This window comes from Poecile atricapillus, chromosome 9 (genome assembly GCF_030490865.1).
Source record: "Poecile atricapillus isolate bPoeAtr1 chromosome 9, bPoeAtr1.hap1, whole genome shotgun sequence".
NCBI lineage: Eukaryota > Metazoa > Chordata > Aves > Passeriformes > Paridae > Poecile > Poecile atricapillus.
In genome coordinates, this window is record NC_081257.1 from 13,454,735 (window position 1) to 13,474,491 (window position 19,757).

Consider the following 19,757-nt stretch of genomic DNA (forward strand, 5'->3'; position numbering starts at 1 on the left):
GTCCTCATGACAAACACCATTTATTCCTCCTGATTTTACAAAGGTCCTTCCCTGTTGGAGAGGTGATGGAGCATTTCACTAGGGTCTAGGCAAACACAGGACAGGGGAAAGGCAGGGTGGCACTGCTGTCTCTGGGAAGGGACTCTGTGGCTGGCATGGTGACAGGGAAAAGTAGGGGAAGGTTACAAGAGTGGATAATACTGAGCGTGCTTAAAAAACACAAACAACCCCTTCAGACCTGTAATTAATATATTTGGATGTTTTTTATTATTTTTCGTCCCTTTTGTAACTTTAATTTTTGGCGGAGTGGATGCGATTCCAGTGGGAAGATGTTGAATGGACAGCCCTGGGGAACGAGGTGCAGGGGAGCGGCGGGCGAGGACGCTCAGCTGGGTGCAGCCCCCTCCTCGTCCCTCATCCCCTCCTTGCCCCTCATCCCCTCCTTGTCCCGCAGCCCCTCGCGGCGGCCCCCACTCGGTGACCGTTTTTAGCGGGCCCCTCCCCGGCGGCATCGCCGCTTTAAGGGCGGGCAGGGGCGGGGCGGCCCCGCCCTCCTCCCCGCCCCCTTTCCCCGCCTCGGGCGCCCCCTGGAGGCGGAATGCGCGGGCGCGCCCCCGCCTCCCCTCCCTCCCCTCGCGCGGCCGGTGCGGGCGTGCGCGCGGCCGCGGCGGGGGCGCGCGCGGCGGGCGGCGTTCCGTCGGGGTCCCGCGCCCCGTCCCATTCATGCGGGGCAGCGGCGGCGGCGAGAGCGAGGCGGAGCCCCGGGCGGCGGCGGCGGCGGGGGGAGGCGGGCGCGGAGGAGGAGGAGGAGAAGGAGGGGACGGAGGAGAAGGAGGCGGTGGCGGCGGAGACGGCGGCGGCGGCGGCCCGGCGGGCGGCTTGGTGTGGAATGCAATTATGGCTGGCACGGCGGAGGCGAGCGGGGACCGGAGCCGTGAGTAACCCGGCTGCAACTTTCGGGCGCGGCGCGATGTGCCCGATCGGTCGGTTCGTTAAAAATAATGCGGATTCGGCTTTATTGCCCCCCTAAAAAATTTGGCTTTATTGCCGCCGCAGCGACGGCGCGGGGCTGGCCCGGGCAGGGCACGGCGGCCCCGTCGGGGGGCGCGGAGGGGCCGCGGCGGCCGGGCAGGGCTGGGCCGGGCAGGGCCGGCGCCGCGCTGCTGCCGCCGGGACAGCCCGCATTGCGCCCCGGGAGCCGCCTCCCGCGGGGGGACAAAACCGCGCCGGGACCGAGCCCCTTTCTTTATCCGCCGCACGCCCCGCGTGGGTCTCGTAGCGGTGTGTGCCGGGGACCGGGCAGGTGCGGGCTGGACGGGCTGAGGGCCGCCTCCCCGCTCGGAGCTGCTCGGGCCAGCGGTGCCTCCCTGCCCGGTGTAGCGGCTGGGCTTGGCCGCCTCCCTCCTCCCCTCGCTCCCCGCTGCACCCTCCCGCCCGGCTCTCGGCGGCGTTCGCTGCCCCAGCCCCGCCGCCCCGCTGCCCACCCGGCTCCGGCTCTGCTGGGGACGTGAGCCGGGCTCAGCCTTTCCCGTGCTCGCCGCTTTGGATCACGCATCTGCCCTGCCCTGCATCCCCGCTGTCATCCCCGCATCGTGCTGCCCCGCATCCTCGCTGTCATCCCTGTGTCCGCACTGCCCCGTATCCCCGCTGCCATCCCCGCATTGTGCTATCCCATATCCATTCACGCGTTCTCGCTGCTTTACATCCCCGCATCCCGCCGGGGCGCGGTGAGCGGCATCCGGGCTGGGCTCGTCCCGAAGCCCACAGCGCCGCCGCGCTCCCCGTTCCCCAGCCGCCGACGGGGAGGTGCCGTGGGCGCCCTGCGGGATGGGATGGGATAGAATAGGGTGGGATGGCTGCCGTCGCCCTCGTTATGATGGTTACTATTGTGGTCGCGCTGTAGTTTGGCAGCGCAGCACTGGGCACCTCCGAGCGAGGCGTGGGAGGCTGCGGTACCTGTGTGCGGGGCTGCGCCGGTGCGCGCCTCCCGCCGCCCGTATGAACGTGGAAGGTGGCGAATAAAGCCGGCTGCGCGCTCGGTGTCCCTTAGCCCCTTCCCATTCCTGCCCGGCGAGCACACACGGCAGCTCCGGCGTGCGATCGGGGAGGGATTTGCAAAATCTCTATGGCATGCCGAAATAAATCCCGGAATCCCGCAATCGCCTTCTCCTCCCTTGTCTTCCTTGCGGGAAGATTCTTCCTTCTGCCTCTGGCCGAGCGCCGGGGTAGGGGGAGCCAGGGGAGGGGGGCTGGTGTGTAAACAGGGCTTAACATGAAGGTCACTGGTTAAAGAGGAGACGGATGGGAGAGAAAAGACAGGCATTAACCTCACTTGTTAGCTCCCCCCTGGCTCCTGCTTGGGGAGGACAAAACAAAAGCAGAACCTGCTAACGGGGGGGATGAATATTCATGATCCTTCTCGTATGCTCCGGGACACGGAGGGGAGAAAAGTTGGGCAGATGAGCCGCCTCCCGAAGCTGCTTTTCCTCCAGCTTGCGAGAAAATCCTTTTTTGCTGAGCGAGAGCTGTGCCGGTGGGAATTACCAGCCTTTTGCTGGATTTATTTTTTAATTTTTTTATTTTTTATTTTCTTTTGTGTGCGGCTGCAAGAAGTAAAAAAAAAAGAAAAAAAAAGAGGAGCTGAGGCTATTGACTACATCAAAGGTTATCCATTTGAAAACACCATTTTCCTCTGAACAGCGGCTAATTGCTTCCTGAACAATCCCAGGGTCTACCCATTTACTCAGTGGGTAAAATGAGTGACTCGATGTCTGTCTCTCAAGACACTGGTGACCGAACAGGGCGGAAAGGTGGAGAAGCCAAGGAAAAGCGGTGGGGCAGATGCCTCTGGGAGGATGCATGGATAATTTCTTAAGTGGCTGCAAGGAGGGAAGGTTTTTTTCTTCTTCCCGCTCGCCGCCCAGTGATCTGCTGGTTCCAGTGGATGCCGGTGCCGGCAGCGGCGTGGCGACACGGGGCTATAAGGAAGGCTGGTAAGGAAGTTTGGATTCAAAATGCCCGATCATACGTGTAATCGGGTGCTCCCCATCCGCCTGTGGCTTTGGCTGCCGACTCCGCTCCTCCGAGAGAGGCAAGCCTGGATGCGCTCGCTGCTCTCCAGGGGCTGCGGGGAGCAAGCGCCGGGGGCCGGCTGGCTCCTGCTCCGGTGGGTGGCTGGGCTTTCTGCAGCTGCTCCCCCGAAGATTAAAGTTTTGGCGACGTTGCTTTTGTTAGCGTGGTGATAGCGGCGTCTCGGGGAGAGTTTTCCCCTCTTGGCTTATTTTTTTTTAATAGAAGCATCGGATTTGGAGCAGAGCGCAGGCATCCGCCTTCGTGCACGCTCGGGCTGTGCACGGAGCTGCGGAGCAGAGCCCTTGTGCTCCGCCACACAAAGCCCTTTCCCCGACCGAGGCAGTGCCCTGCGAGAGACAAACAAACTCCGAAGTCCTCTGGAGACGGGGCCGAGGGCCGTGTCGGCGGCTCCCGGGGAGTGTGTTTCAGCGGGGCTTTGCGCAGCCGAAATGGAAAAGGGTAATAAAGCGGCGCTGCTGCATGCTGGCAGGGCTGCCTCCCCTCCTCCACGGCGGCAGCCGGGGCTCGCCCCTGCCCTGCTCCCTGCGTGCGAGTGTCACGCCAGGCCGGCTAGTTCCGTGGCTTCGCCGCGTTTGACTTCTGCTGAACAAAGCCAAGGAGCTGGCCCTGGGATCGGACTTAATGAAGGGAGCTCGGATGTGTTTATTCTCTAGGCTGAGTGTGGGTCAGGGCCTTCGCTGCTGCCTGCCTTGCTCCTGTCTGCAGCGCTCACTGCTGTGGGAGCCGGACCCGGCCCTGAGCTGGCAATTTCCGAGCAGCAGAGGCTGGTGCTGCCGGCACCGGCTCCCTGCAAACCGGGACCAGCAGTACCTGGATCGGGCTTCTGCCGAGTCCCAATGGGCTTTGTTGGAATTGCCTTTCTGTGTAAGGTGTTCTGGTGCCTTGGTGGTTTGTGTCTTCAGTGAGGAGTCAGTCATGGTTTTTGGCACCTCTGGCTCAATGGAAGGGGAACCTTGAAAGAGCCAGGACAGCAGAGGTACTGGTGTGTCTCTGTGCAGCAACAGGAGGGTGGGCATGGGTCACTGCAATGCCCATAATACCATCCTCACTGCCTGCAAGCTTGAATTTTTAATTGATCTGAACTGGTGGGATGTGTGTATTGAGAACTTAGGTTGTTGCTGTCTCTGATCCATGAATATCTTCTTCAAGTTTGTGTGCTATGTGGAAGAAACTGGTGAGTAGAGGGTTCCTGGCCAGGGTTTGGCCAGTGAATGGCTTGGTGATATACCATGTGTGTAGAGGAAGGCCCAAAGTCTGTGAATTATGAGTGATTTGGAGCCTGATTCAGCATGGACCATGACTCCTTACCTTTTCTGAGTTTGGATTGGGGCCCCATTTCCCAGCAAGGTGCTGGGTGCCGTGGCTTCATGCAAAATGAAGTGTTGGCCACCATCCGCTGGTGAGGTGGCTGGTTTGGCTTTAGATTGGAGACAGCCAGCTTCCATGCAGAGCTATGAGGAACATCCCACTACAGAAATGTTGTACTTGGTGAGAACATGTGTGCTCTGACCCACAGCTTCATCCGTGCCCCTCTTAGTCCTCCCCAGGGTGCAGCATGGAAGCCGTGTAGATACCCCAACACGGTCTGCCTGCTGTGCTCGAAGTCACATTTGAGCGAACATCTTGTGCACCATGGATGAGAAAAGCTGCAGACAATAGGTAAGTTTTGATGGTTTCAGTGCCAGGCATGGGCAGTCCTGGCTCTTTTGCCCTGCACTTGGCATGTGGTGTAGCCAAACCCACGCCTTCCCATGGGTTTGTCAGTGCGTGGCCAGACACAGGAAGGTGTCCTTGTTTGCCTTGCTTCCCTGAGCACTCTGTGGCTGCCTCCAGCCCTTGTTCTGGGTGGAAGCCACCATTTAAAAACCTGAATGAAAAACATTTCAAAGTTTATTTTCCCTTTAGCCAAGGCTTGGCACGCCTCCTCTTTGTTGCTGGTGTGCTGAGATGTTTGAGCCTGGAAAAAAGCTCCACATCTAGATCATCAGGCTTACACTCCATGAACACTTTTGCTTCTTTCTCCTCTGAAGTTGCCTTGTGTGGTGCAAGGTGGACTATTTTGGGTGATTCCTCTATCCCAATGGTCTCTTGGTGTAATGAGGGCCAAATCCACCCCTGCCCTGTTGGCTGCTGTGTGCTGGTCTGTGCCCGGGGCCAGAGACCCTCGTGAGCTGCCTGAAGCACAGAGGAGATTTTTTGTTGCTGGGGTCAACTCAGGGCCTGGTGCGAGCCAGGGTGCGATATCCTCTTTGCTCCTTGAGCTGAGATTGTGAGGGATTTTGCTAGAGAAAGTGCCCGAGGTGAGAACATGCCAGGGGTGCCAGGGACAGGCTGCATGGCTCTGGGGGATGTGCTGTGCAAGGACCATCTCTTCCTCATCTCTCCTCCTCAGTGGCAGCCTGCAGATCAGCCCCGGGGCTCACTGCCCACCTACCCATCCTGAGCATCCCGCAATCTGCCAGCCAAATTGGCAGGGAGACCCGGGAGCGCTGGTAATCCAATTTGGGCAGTTTAACTGCACTTTGCTCTCCGTGCTGCTGGCCGGAGCTTGGGAGCTTTAATCCGGCTAATGACCCCAGCTTGAGTAACCACAACCATTTGCTTGATTCAGTTTTCCTTTCTGCCGGCGATGGTGAACAGGCTGAGGCTGTTTCCGAGTCCTGTCCTTGGTATCGGGAACGGTTTCCAGGTATAGGTATGTGTAGGGACTGGAGGGTGAGGGCAGCATGGAGGGACACTGTAGTCCCTGCTTTCTCTTTGGGAGATTTCTCCTTCCTTCTTCCCATTTTTCATCTTCTCTCCCTCTTTTTCTGGTAAAGATAAGCCCTTCTTCCGGAGTTATTTTGCAATAGTATTATTTTCAGAAAGGCAAAGCCAAGAAAAATAAAAGCCTCTCTCTTTCTTGGGTTGCCTACTGTTTAATGTACAAAATACAGGGGTGGTAATTGCATTAAAACATATATAATTATACTGGAGGGAGGAAAAAAAAATCTTGCTAATTGCACATGTGTTTTGAACTGATAAATGTTGAGTGATTCTTCATGTTTTCTTGGGAGTTTGGAGGAGCAGAGATGCAGTCTGGCATGTGAGGGGTTGGGAGTGGGGATGGTTTCCCAAAATTATTGGGAAGCTTGGATGCTCTGAGCACCTCTGGGGTAGTGTCAGTGTCCTGATCCTTTGCAGATACACATCTGATGCTACCCCCGTCCAGGAAAGTCTTGGTGTCATTGTAGGAGTCCTGTGAGTCCCTTTGCTTTACGTGTTCAGTCAAACAACTGTTTGTGTGTCAAAATATTCAGGCTGTCTCACAGAAGTAAATTCCTGGCAAGAGAAGAGGCAGATTCCTGTATGAGGGGGAGAAATTTCCTGTGTACGTAGCCCCACATCCAAGGGCTGCTCCTCCACTTTACCACGGCGCTGGCACGAGCGGGTGTTGCTGGGGGACAGGCGGGGGGGAAGGATGGTCACACTCGTTTCAAGTGGCACAATGTGAAATCCACATTTCCTTCTGCGAATGCCGACCCCGTCAGGGCTGCCGATAAGATCACAGGTAATTATAATGGCAGTAAGTTGTTTGCTTTGTGCATGTGGGCTTTGTGTACGGGCGGTTGCTTCGCTCTTCCTGTGCAGACTGTTAGTTTCAACAGGGGAAGAGGAAAACCCAAAAATATTTTAGGAGGAGTTTAAAAATAATCTTGGAGCTTGGCTGGTGGGGCAGGATGTTTCGCAGGATCGTGTTCCCTTCTGGTCCGTGTCCAGCTTTGTGGCCCTCAGAAGGCTTTGCTGGAAAGTGTTGAGTCCTGTATTGTCATTTTGGCCAGCCTGAGGGCTTGCTGTTGGGCCCTGGAGCTGGAGTGAGATGGGAACCTGCCCTGGGATTTGACTTTTGCTCTGGGTAGATCTGGCTGCCCTGCAGCAGAGCAGTGTTGGGGCCGGGGTGTAGCCCCAGCTTACAGCTGCCACGGCCTCTGTAAAACATTTATGTCTGCTCCCCAGTGTCGCATTCCCTCCACCCCCATCTGCTTCTCTATGGTTTTTATTCCTACAAGTGTTGGCATGCTGGCAGGGTCCCTGCCTGCCCGCTGCTGCTTATCTCCGTGTCCGGCTCCTGGATGGCTGCTTCCTTTCTGGAGTCAAGGGGGGGCTCTCCCCTCTCTGGCGGGACCAGAATCGGCCCGATGAGCCTTGCTGAAGTCAAGAACCTGTTTTTCAGGCTGATGTCATCGGGAAGAAATGGGGGAGGAGAAAGGCAGGAAGGCAGCCCTGTTTCCGAAGGAGAGCCGCTGCCGATCCCCATGACACTGACAGCAGCTCCAGCTTCCACGGCTCCCTCTGTTATTCCTTATCAGCACGGCTGAGTTGCCCGTGGGGCTGCTGGCACATGTGGAGAGGTCCTGCATAGCCTCATGCCTGCGTGGGAGAGAGCTGGGAGGGAGGGATGTGATGGTGCCAGGGGAGCGTCAGCTCCCAGCGGAGCAGGTTCTCTTGGCCCACTGGCTGTGCCTCCTGTGGCTCCCTGGCCCTCCGTGGGGGTGATGGCACTTGCTGCAGCTGCCATCCAGCCACCTTCATTAGCAGAAAGTGGGTTTTTGGCAGAGGTGCTTGGACAGACCTCCCAGCACAGGCGAGCAGCCACCTCTTCTCGGTGTTGCACTGAAGGAGCCGATCCATTGTGCTGATGCCTGTTGGAATCTCAGCTCCTCATGCATGGCGTCAGGCCATAGTATGACACAAGGTGACACCTGTGTCCAGCATGGCTTGGGGCTGCAGCTGGGATCTGCAGGAAGAGGAGAAGCCTTGCTCTGCTCTTCCTCCCAGCCAGCAGCTCTTGGGCACACTTTGAAGTGTGCTCTGCCCAGGTCTGGTGGGTGAGACCCGTGCTGTGTGAATTTGGGTGGGGTGTGCTGTGTTGGCACTGCCCATAGGAAGGCAGAGCATGGGCACAGCCACTGCTGTGGCACCTCCCTGTTAATATCAGATACTCTTTGCCCATGGTGCTGTGGATGAAGCCTCTTTTGGACTCTCAGAAGAGTTTCCCCTATGGTGGTATTGCTGTGGGGGGGACTTTTGGGCTTTTCCTCTTCCTGTCTCTGCCTGTCCCATTGCCAGGTGAGGCTCTGCCATCTCTGGATATCTCACTTCTCCTGGGTCAGCTTCACCTTGGGCAAGTAAAACATGGGGCTATGCTGAGCTGGGAACTCTGCAGGGGAAGCAGAGCCAGGACCTGAGCCATTTCCAGCTGTGGTTCTTGGGGCAGCATAACTGAAACAGCAGAGGGGGAAGGATGGGAGGTTGATAGGGGAAGGAAAAGCACACATGGCTTGAGAAAGGTCGTTTGGAGAAGTTTTGTGGTTGTTTTAATCAGAACTAATGTGATGGCAGTCGTGCTTGGCTCGCCACAGGACAGCACAAGTGCTGGTGTCAGCAAGGGGCCAGGCGGAAGCATGGGAATTTCAGTTTAGCTGGGATTAAACCAACCCCAGAATGACCTCCCTTTGCTGGAGTAGAGAGGATCCAGCAACCAGGAATCCTGCTGTGGCAGTGCTCCATTGCAAAGAGGGAGCTCTCCAGATTCCCTCTGGGATTTGGGGGAAGCACTTGTGACAGAGAGGTGAAAATGCAGGTTGGAGGGCTGGGCTGGAAGAGGGGCATTGATCTGGGGATGGTAAAATCATGGCTTGTGTTTGTGACTGCCCTGGCCCACTGAGGGATGTGGAGCAGCAGGCTGGGGAGGGAGGAGTGATGCATTGTGCTCCAGGGAATGAGATGAGACAAAGGAAGGATGCTGATGGTCAGAGGATCTCTTGTTGGACTTCTCTGCTACTGAGAGACCTTGCTGGTGGATGTCCTTCTGGGTCTCTGTGGGTACAGCTGGACCAAAGTGACCTCTGCCAGCAGGGCTAGTTTTTGGGACATTTATGTGGGGCCTGTGGACTGATGGGTTATGAGAATCAGTCTGGGAGTGTGTGGGCCAAAGCCAAAGGGGGAGGTGGCCTTCAGGGAATTTGGTCTTTACTTCTTTGCTCTTAAGATGGGGGCAAGATGTTTTTAATTGGTCCTGATTGAGGTGACAAAATTCATGTTGGTCTGCTGTTTGAGTTGACCTGGGTGTTGATAGTAAGAAGCCACAGTCCCATGGCTGGTGCCTTGAGCTGGGGTCTGTGGATGATGAGAGGCACAGAGAGATTTGAGGTATTGTGCTCTGTGTATGCTGATGAACAAGCTTCCTGAAGTAGGATGGGAATCAGCCAGCTGTGTCCTGTGTGGGTGATTACCCACAGGCTGTGCACTGGTCTCCATTCCAGGCATCAGTCAACCCAGGTCTGTGTACTCCTCTCTTGGCTGCAGGGAGTACAGGGGAAGGTGGGTCACACTCTCCTTCTGGGAGGTCCAGATGCAGCATGTGGGCTGCAAGCAGAAAGCCCCTTGGCAGCCCTTGTAGGGTCCTGTATGGGTTGTGATTCCCAGGTGAGTTGTGGGAATAAGGCAGAGGACAGCCACTGACTCACTTCTGGTGTAGCTGGGCAGAATTGGGAAATGTGTAAGATCTCAGCCCATGCCTGGTTTCCTGGCAGGATCTGCTGAGGCTGTCCTCATGTACCTCATTGCTTTGGGACACTGTGGTTGCAGGGAGCCTGGGTTTCCATATCGGAAATGCTTGTGAGCCCTTTTTGGAGGGGCTCTCTGCAGGGCAGCCTGCAGTCTCTTGGTGGTGAGCGCATGAAGTGGCTCCAGAGCTGTTCTGGAGTTCAAGCTGTTCTTGGCGTGACATGACTTCTTGCAGAGGACCAGAGAAGGGGAATTGCGCACTTGAGAAATGCTATTTAATTTCCTCACTGCTTGTTCTTTTATGCTCCTTTTTGCTGAGGGTCAAGCTTCATGAGCCCTTGGGCAGTAGATGGCTGCTTCTCCTTGTCATGTTTCTCAGGACAAAAGAGGCTGAATTCTTTGCCCAGAAGATCCTTGCAGGGCAGGAGTGGAGGCTGGGGTGGATGACAGGATGGGGTCCTCAGCCCTTCCTGGGAGAGATGGCAGGAGCCTGGGAGGAAGCTGAAGATGCTGAAGATATTCTTGATTGGGTGATAGTAATGGAGATTGGGGCATTGGGGCAGCTTCAGAGCCTGCCATTGATTTCATCAGGGTGTGGCTTGAGCCAGGATAAGGTTTTTACTGATTTAACTCACTGGCTAGGGAGGGACCCCAGCTGAATACTTTTCAATGACTGTATGCAATGAAGGAAGGAGTTAAAGTTTAGCCCCATTGCAGCAATTGCATATGTAGTGCAGCTCGAATTTGTACCACCACCAGGCTTTCCTCATTGTTGCAAGGCTTTTCCCAGGCAGATGAACCTAAAAATACACCAGCTGTATGGTGAGGCTGCCTCTCCTGTGGCCTGAAGGCTTTTCTCTCCCCTGGATAATCTCCCCTCTCTCCCCTTTGCTAATTACTTGCAGCTTGTAGCTGGTTTCTTCTTCACTGTTTCTTATTGCTGAGAGCAGCAAGTGACGTGGAGGGATTGCAGGTAAAGGCCCTTTAGATGCCATTTACCCTTTTGTGGGTTGGTTATTTGGGGGTTTTCAATCCCATGCCTTCTCTCCTCCAACCTCCCTTGCAGAAGTGCAAGGCTATAAAAGCTCTTGGGGTGTTTTGCTAGGAGTGAACCTGCTGGGGTCCTGTTGATGGAAGAGCAGGGATGGCAGGCGGGTCTGTGAGTGCCAGATATGCACCTCTGTGCTTGTCTGCATGTTTTAAACTCTGCCTGTGGGTGTTCCCATGAGGGCTGCTGCTTTGTAGGCTAGTGCTGACTCTTGGACTTGCTGCCTGGATGAGTGGAGAGCCGGTCCTTAACATTCTGTCCAGTCTTTGCCTTTTAAGGTTAGTTTTTCCATCCCAGTACTCCTGCTTTGTGCTATCAAAAGTGATGATTGTTTTCCCAAAGTGTGATCTCCCATCCCAAACACAGGTTTTTGGGCATTTTGCAGGACCAGAGAGCTCTCAGCCTCGGGGGATGAGTGCTGCTGCCCCATGCCACCTCTCCAGCAGCCGGGAAGTGGGGCACTGGTGTCTCTGGGGCATGTTCCTGGCTTGCTGCTGAAAGGCTCATTGGCAGCTGGGATGTGTGAGTGCTGAGGTGGGTAACCCCTATCCAAGTCTTGCAGTGGCTGCAGCCATCTCAGTGAGGCCACTTTGAGGTGAAACTGTGAGCAAATGTCCTTTCCAATGGGGGATGAAGGGGAGTGGGGTGGATTTGGCTCTTGTGCTGGCTTTGCTTCTGATGGTGGGTTCCCTTATATAAATATATGTGTGTGTGTGTGTGTGTGTGTGTGTGTGTGTGTGTGTAAATCAAAACACAAGTCTGTGGTGCCGTCTGGCTTGTGGTGTGGCCCTGCTGTGGGGTGAGCCCTGGGGATGTTCAGTGCTGCAGATGCTCTGCGCTGCATCACTTGCTGCCCAGCAGCACAGCCGGGTGTATTTGTGCTCCTACTCTCCCAGCTGGCATGCATGCAACCGGGCTGGGGTGAATTATTTTATTGCTACCTGTTTCACAGGGCAGGGCTCGGCTCCAGGGTATCTGCTCGGGGTTTTCTATGCCTTTGGACTGCACTGGACGTGTTTGTGGTGCAGGTCTTGCTTCCTGGTGGTGACAGTCGTATGGTGGCCCTGCACTGGGTCCCTCCAGGGTGAGGTGCTGCTTGAATGCAGCCCCAGGGGGTTTGGGTACCCTGTGGTTTAAAGAGTGTGCCAGTGGAGGAGCTGCCCTGCCTTAATTGCACTGTGACCTTGCCATGAGACTTGGAGGCTGTGTGACAGCAAGGAAATGCCCTTTGGCTGCTGCTCCCACGGGCAAGGAGCAGGGGCTGTGCTGGCACCCCTGCTCCAGGGTAGGGCTGCCTGCACTGTAGTGGGCTTGAGCCCTGCTTTACTTCAATCCAAAGTTCAGGAACCCATACCACTGAATCCTGAAGAAAGCAGACAAACTAACTATTTGTGCTGTTTTATTTTTATTAATCCTTGCTGATGGTTTTAAACAGGACTGGACAAAACCACCACTGGTGTCAGGTCACTAGGACAAGATGTTGCTGCTGTAGTATATTTAGGAGCAGAAATCTCAGAGGAGCTCTGCAGAGTGTCATCTCTCAGCTTGCCCCAGCTCTGCCTCACTTTGCTCTCGTTCCAACTTCTGATTTGCAGTTCCCTACGTTAATTTGGGAATCTCCTGTTGGGCTTTCTAGCCCTGGTTTGTGGCAGCAGCTCGACCTCTAGTTCTCTCACCCACTTCCTGAAATAGAAGCAGTGAATCATAGAAATGCACCAAGAAAGCAAGTTCCCTGTCGTGCTGTCTCATCCTGGCAGGAGATGCTCTGGGTGGCATCCCCAGGCTGCACCAATCTCCCACTGTCACCTTCCCCGTCTTCCCCATTCCTTCTCTCCTTGGCACATCACTGACACATGAATTTGGTGTTGGTGCTGGTCTCCTTGCCAGACAGCCGCTGTGCTGCTCCTGAGGGGCTCAGCTACATGGGCACAGTGGCTTGGTGACAGCTGTGACGATTTCTTGGGGTGGGAAACCACTCTCTGGTTTCCTTGAGGAAACCCCAATGCCTGCAGCTGCTGGGCTGTGGCTTTCTGGGCTAACCAGTGGGTTTGTGCTGACAGTGTCAGTCAGTTCCATGTCAGTGTGGTTTGGGGCTAATAAGTTCTGATCTGGGGTGCTTGTTATTATTATCTTACTAACAATCTCAGGAAAATGAAGATTCTGGGCAGTGTGAGTGTCTTCTGGGAATGCCCTTGCCCTGACAGTTTTGTGACTACCTACTCTGCTGGGAGGCTCCCGGTGTTGAAAAAGGTGGTAGGAATGGGTGGTTAGGACCATGGGGATGGTGCTTTGATTGTCTCCACACCCATGGAGTTTTGTGGCTCCTGGATTTGGTCTCAGTGCTGTTCACGTGCCATTGTCCAAATGTCCCTTGGGACTGTTGCCTTGGAGGTGGATATGTTGGGAAGTTGAAGAGAGCAGGGTGAAGGGCATTGAGGGCAGAGGCAGATCTGCAGAGGGGGTTTGGAAATGATGCAGAAGTTTTGCCCAGTGTATCTGGGGCTCAGGGGAGCTGGCAGGGGTGGCCAGGGCTGGGCTTGTCCTGAAAAAGGAGAGGGGGCTCTTGTGTGTGTTGGGAGTTGGAGAAGGGGAAAACCAGTTTCTCCCTTTCCTTGGATCTCTCCCAGTCTGGCTCTGTGGCTTGGGAGGGGAGCAGCAGAAGTGAAGGATGCTGTAATGGAATGTTGGGGTTGCTGTATAGCTCACTGCTGGCTCGGTGGTGATGCAGCCCCCCAGGGTTTGCATGTGGCCTAGCTGGTGGGTCCCACAGCCCTGCCAAGAGCAGGATGCTGAGGCTGGGGCTGTGTTCAGCCCTGCACAGTCCTGCTGATATGGCAACTGGCTGCCCTCTGACACCCTGCCTAGCTAGGGCTGGGATCTGGCAGAGCTGCATGTCACCGCGGGCCATATTTCCTACTTGTGCCACTCCCTGCTGGGGATCCTCTTGGAGGTTGTCCTGGGCTGAGTCAGAGATGGATGATAAGGAGAGGAAGGAGAGAGAGAGAGAAAGAGGCTCTCCTCCTCCTCCACTCCCTTTTGGAGCAGCTTGTCTGCATTGGCTGGGAAACTGAGCTGGTGCCCCAGCCATGTACCTTGGTCCCAGTTGGGGTGGATGAATTGTGATAGTAGGATGGGCTGTGTGCTGGCAGGGGGCTTTGCACAGACCCAGGTTAGTCTAGGGGTGCTTGTGCCTGTGTGGGGAGGGTGGATGGAGAAGACAGGGATGGGGTGTAATGGAGGGGCTGATGAACTGATGCAGAGAGCAGAGGCCTGTGTTGTTTCCTGTGGCCATCTCCTCACTGCTGCTGGGGTGTGAAGGTCACCCTGGTGTGGGGTATTTGGCTGGCCCCCTGCTGCTTTGATGCTCCATGTTGGTGACCCCAGCTGTGGCACAGCAGCGAGCAGAGCATTCCATCCCCCCTGCGTGTGCCCCTTTGTCCCTCTGGAGCCTCTCAAACCAACTGCCTCATGTCTGGTCCTGTGTTTTCTAATGCATAGTAGTGCCAGAAGGACAGGCTTGTCCTTGCCATGCCCCTCCGTGTGTGTGCTCCCTCCAACCCCTCTTGACCATGTCCCTCCTGGCAGGCAGGTGGCAGGATGGTGAGCAACATGCCAGGGCTCTTGGCTCTCTCCTTTAAAAGGTTCTTTTGAAATCCTCCTCTGTGTAGGGGCTTGGGCTGTGCTCGCTGCTAACTGGGATTTTGCATCCATTCCCAGCACTGCCATGGAGTGGGATTGGGGTGGCAGGTCAAGGTCTCTTCTACCTGCAAGGAAAATGTGAAGCAGCAGTCTTCTGGGTGGGGTGGAACATGCTTGAGACAGCAGGAAAGCCTCCTAACCCCACTTTTCTTGTCTTTCTCCCTCTAGGGTTGACTGGACTGGCCGTGCCCACGATGCCCTGACTGCTGAGCGCAGCGGAAGCAGAGGAGATTGTATCCCGTTAGCTCCTCCTCCCTCCCCCATCCCTTTAGTTTGGGTTTGTTTCTATTTATTTTGTGGCTGGGTTTGGGCATGGCCTTGGCTGGATGTGAAGCTGCTGCAATGTGGCTCCTTTGGCTCAAGCACCACTTGTCCATCCACATTTGGACCTTGCTGCTCTTGGGGAGCACCTGGCTACCGCTGGCGGAAGGCAGCCCCAAATCTCCCTTTAGGACTTTCCTGGTTACAGACTGGAGCTTGACACACTTGGTGGTCCACAACAAAACTGGGGAGGTCTACGTGGGGGCTGTCAATCGGATCTACAAGCTCTCCAATAACCTCACACTCCTGCGGACCCACGTGACGGGGCCCGTGGAGGACAATGAGAAGTGTTACCCTCCGCCCAGTGTCCAGTCCTGCCCACACGGGCTGGTTACCACCAACAACGTGAACAAACTGCTGCTGGTGGACTACTCGGGGAATCGGCTGATTGCCTGCGGCAGTGCCTCCCAGGGGATTTGCCAGTTCCTGCGGCTGGATGACCTCTTCAAGTTGGGTGAGCCCCACCACCGCAAGGAGCACTACCTCTCCAGTGTCAACGAGTCGGGCACCATGTCTGGTGTCATCATCGAGGTGCTGAACGGGCAGAACAAGCTCTTCATTGGGACGCCCATTGATGGGAAGTCAGAGTACTTCCCCACTCTTTCCAGCCGCAAGCTGATGGCCAACGAGGAGAACGCGGAGATGTTTGGCTTTGTCTACCAGGATGAGTTTGTCTCCTCACAGCTCAAAATCCCCTCGGATACACTCTCCAAGTTCCCCACCTTTGACATCTACTACATTTACAGCTTCAGCAGTGAGCAGTTTGTTTACTACCTGACCCTGCAGCTGGACACCCAGCTGACCTCTCCCGACTCCACGGGGGAGCAGTTTTTCACCTCCAAGATCGTCCGCCTCTGTGTGGATGACCCCAAGTTCTACTCCTATGTGGAATTCCCCATTGGCTGCGTGCAGGACGGCATCGAGTACCGCCTGATCCAGGATGCCTACCTGACCAAGCCTGGCCAGGCTTTGGCCAAGTACCTGGGCATCTCAGAGCAGGAGGATATCCTCTTCACCATCTTCTCCCAGGGCCAGAAAAATAGGGTTAAGCCTCCCAAGGAGTCTGTGCTCTGCCTCTTCACGTTGAAGAAGATCAAGGATAAGATCAAGGAGCGTATCCAGTCATGCTACAGAGGGGAAGGGAAGCTCTCACTGCCCTGGCTCTTGAATAAGGAGCTGGGCTGCATCAACTCGGTGAGTTCCCACCTGTCTTTACTCAAGCCAGACTGTTTCTGGTTTCTGGTGGTGGTCTCTGGCTGGACCTTTCCCAGTGGTTTGACCTGAGCTGTGTTTTCACTGTGGATTTGGGCAGTGTCAGTGAGTTGGGCTGGGAGGGTGGTATGCTCAGGCCTCAGGGCATCTGCTGCAGCTCTGCTGTAGAGTCCCTTGCAGATGGCGTGTGTGGGGTTTGTGGGTGTTGTGTCACCTGGGGCTTGGCAGTGGCCATGCAGAAGGTGTTGGAAGCAGCAGGATGTGCAGGACATGGAGCACAGACCTGATGGAGGGAGGTGGGGAGACTGGTGGTCCCAGCAGAAGTTGGTCAGATGTTCAGCAGGGAGGGACCACATCCTCTCCATGGGGTGCTGGGAGGGCACAGGGCGCTGTCAGTGAGGTGGCTTTTGGGAGTGATCAGTGCAAACTGTCATTCAGAGATGCAGGAGGTAAGTGCTGCTATCCTGGAACAGTCATTCCCAACTGAGGGAGCATTCCCCCTGTCCCCAGAGAGGTGTTTTCCCACCTGGTTCTCACCTGGCTGCCTCTGCTCCCTGCTGGGGTCTTGGCTGCTCAGCTGGGACCTCTGAGTGGTGGTGGGCAGGGGACCTCCCAGCTTGGCTCTTGGGGTTTATTTTCTCATTGAACTGTTACTGTTACTGCATTCTTTTCTGGGCAGTGTTACAAACCGCCAGTAGTTGCTGGAGGCTACAACTCCAGGTGATGGAGAGGTCATAGGCTGGGTAGGCCCCAGGTAGGGTCAGATATGGGGCTGAGGCCCGCTTGGGCTGCTGGTGTGCGGGTTTGGGAGGGTCTGGTGAAGGTCCTGACCCACCTGCTATCACCCACCTCCCCCAAGTCTGGCTTGTTGGTGTTCAGCACCCATCAGCAAGCCCCCTGCTCTGCTCAAGCAGGGCTTTTGGCGCAGGCAGGTGGGCAGGGGGGTCCCTGTGGAGCAGCCCTGCCTTCTCTCCCAGCGTCCTCGCCGCCGCTCTGAAGGAGACAGCTAACAGCTGCCTGACAAAGTAAAGGGTTTGCTGTCAAGAGCGCTGGGCTCGCAAATCAGATTTTGGCTTTGAACTAATTCAATTTTGCTGGAAAATGATGAAATCGTTACACGGCTGCCTGTTGGGTCGCGCAGCTGCTGGCTCTGGTGGTGGAGCTGCTCACTGCTGCCTCCCGCGCTCCCGGCTCACCTCTGCCAGTGCCCCACTGACGCCGTGGGTTTGGGGAGGGTGCTCTGCCTCCCTGCACTCTAAGGATGGTTTTAAACTCTGGTGGTCCTGGGATTGCTACCTGGTGGCCAGCCCCTGGGAGTAAGTGGATCTCAAGGTACTCTTTGGGTCCTGCAGGTGGGGTGGATGGATGTGTGCCACGATGGGGAGGCTCCTGCTTTTGTAGAGGTTGGGCTGGGGAGTGACATCCTCCCCCAGGTGAAAAAGGTGTTTTCTGTCCCAGTCCTTCTCCAGCTGCCAGGCAGAGTGGAGCAAGTGCCTGGATCATACATCAAGCCCTCACGTCCTTGCTGTGCTGAGCACAGGCCAAACCAGACCACTGGAAGTATGTACCCTCTTTCTGGCAGGAATTTCTGTGCCCCTAATAAAGTAAAGCCACCTCCAGGGTGGGTCTTGGCAGTGATGGATCTCTTGATGGTGAGGACTGGCCAGAAAATAAAGGACATGCTGTTTTTTTTTTTTATTTTTAAGGAGGCAAAATGTAATTGCTCGAGTCAGTAGTTGCTTGGGATTTAGACCCCATCCATACAGGAATGTGCAAGGAGCTCTCTTGCTCTGCTCCTTCATGGCAGTAAGGAGCTGAGGCTGGTCCATGCTGGAGGAGGCTTTGTCAGCACTGCACTCCCAAGCAGTGCAGGGCCAGTGGATATTCATCCCCAGATCTGCAGCGTAGCTCGGGTTCTCCAAATCTGGTGCTGGAGCTGGGAGGAGAGGCTACCAGGCTTGGCAGATAGCTCAGGAGATGTTAGTGATTCCTCTTCAGTGCTGGTGAGTGGAGTGAATTCCTTCTTCCCACTTCTCTCTCCCTCCTGGGATCCAGTGATAAGTGGGAACGGGAAGGGAGCTGGCTCTGTAGGGCTGCTCCTCACACTGGTGCACTCAGACCTGAGCATGGGCTTCCAAACGCAGCAGAGGCACTTTGTGGAAGCACCTAAGCTATTTCCCTGTGCCAGGCCCAGTGCTTAAATCACCCCTGAACCTCTCCAGAGGCTTTGCTGCTCCCAGTGTTTCACTGAGAGGGGTTTGGTGTTGTGTGGCCAGGCTCTTTTCTTCCCCTGTGCAGGGCTGGGAGGTCTTTGTGCCTGTGGCCAGATGTGCTCAGCATATCTGCCCAGTGCTCCTGTTCCCAAGCTGGGGGGGACAAGCACTGGTGTAGTATGGCTGGGAAAGGGCACTGGGCTGGAGCTGGAGTGCAGATGTTGCAGCAGGGAGTTATTTAGAGTTTCTGGAGCCCTTGACTCCTGAGCTGGGTAGAGCCAGTGCCTGGAGCCAGCAGGATGTGGCTGCTACCCCTGGGCTACCCCAGGGAGAAATTGAGTTTTCACTCCTCAGTAAGTCTTGCTGCCCAGGCTGCTGGCAGAGAACAATGGCTGGTGACAAACTGGCTGAAAGTGGGCCAGGATAAGCCAAATCCTTTCCGGGGCAGCCAGAGAAATGCAGGTGGTAACAAACTGTACCACACTCGGATTATTCCTGAGCAGCGATTAATGCACAAAAAGCCTGGCATCCCAGCTTGGCACTTAGTACCAGTCTCCTGTAACCTCCTCCCTGGCTCTTTGCATCCCTCCACATCCTCCATCACAGCCCCTGGAGGTGCACGGGGGATGGGGTGAGCCTATAATGGTGTTAACTGGCGAATTACTGGCTAATTAATAATGCTGAGTGATGCGAGCCTTGTCGTGCTGTCTGCTCCCTCATTGCTTTCGTAAGTGGGCTTGAAGGGAGGCAATGAGACAAGGCATATCAGGAGACACCCGCTCCTGCTTGGTGCTGTGGGCTGCCTTCCCCCTCTTTCAAATCCCTTTCCCCAGGAAATCCAAATTTCCTGACCCTGTTTTGGAGAGGAAAAAGTAGTGCTGTGACAGAGAAGACTGCTGTGCTGTACTGTGCAGCAGCCTTGGGGTGTCTGAGCCAGGGGCAACAGAGAGGGGTGCCAAAGAAAAGCATAGAAATAAAAACAAAATATAAAAATGATTAAAAAAAAACCCCAACCCCTCCCCAAAAGAAACACCACACCCCGTCCTTGCAATAGGCTGAAGGCTGTGGTCCCTGCAAAAGCCCATGCAAATGCAGGAGTGGGTAGATCCCAACGCCTCCTGCAGATCCCAGTGTCTCTTGCAGATCCCAGCATCCGCAGGCTGAAACGCTGCAAGGTCAGTGGCCCTCGCGTGCCGTGGTGCGAGTCGGTCCCTGCCAGCACTGGCTGGGGGACAGCTGTCCCCCTGTCCTTCCTGCCCTCCGTCCCTCTGCCCTGCCTCTTGCTGCAGCCAGAGATGTCGGTGGGTTCCATAACCCCGGCACTGTTGCCCTTGGCCCGACCTCTCTGTGCCGCCTGCGCTTCCCCTACGAGGCAGCTTGCCGTTAATGAGCTAATTGTCGGCGTAATTATTTATCGAGGTGGTGTCGGCATGGCGGCGGCGGGAGTTCCTCGGTCCCAGAGCGCAGCTGTATTTGTCATTTCCCAGAGAGTATGTTGAGACAAAGCAGAGAGCAGTAAACACCATAAACATCTCTCCTTTTGCATATTCAGCAGCCACGGGGTTGGGGAAGCAGCAGATTAAGCTCAGAGAGAGCAGAACCTGCACCCAGGGGTGCCGGGG

At 55.8% G+C, this 19,757-nt stretch overlaps 1 protein-coding gene across 5 annotated transcripts in view; it reads left to right on the forward strand.

Annotated features, from left to right (window-relative positions):
- Positions 1-750: 750 nt before the first annotated feature.
- The window catches only part of PLXNA1 (plexin A1), a 115,370-nt gene continuing 96,363 nt past the window's right edge, over positions 751-19,757 (forward strand). The window contains exons 1-3 of one of the 5 annotated variants that reach the window (XM_058844769.1): positions 751-934; positions 11,076-11,224; positions 14,558-15,904. In XM_058844769.1, coding sequence (XP_058700752.1) covers positions 14,702-15,904 — 1,203 coding nt within the window. In that variant the 5' untranslated portion in view covers positions 751-934; positions 11,076-11,224; positions 14,558-14,701. Of the gene's footprint in view, positions 988-5,769; positions 5,789-11,075; positions 11,225-14,557; positions 15,905-19,757 lie in introns of those variants that run through there. The other 4 variants (XM_058844770.1, XM_058844771.1, XM_058844768.1 and 1 more) reach the window with 4 other exon arrangements.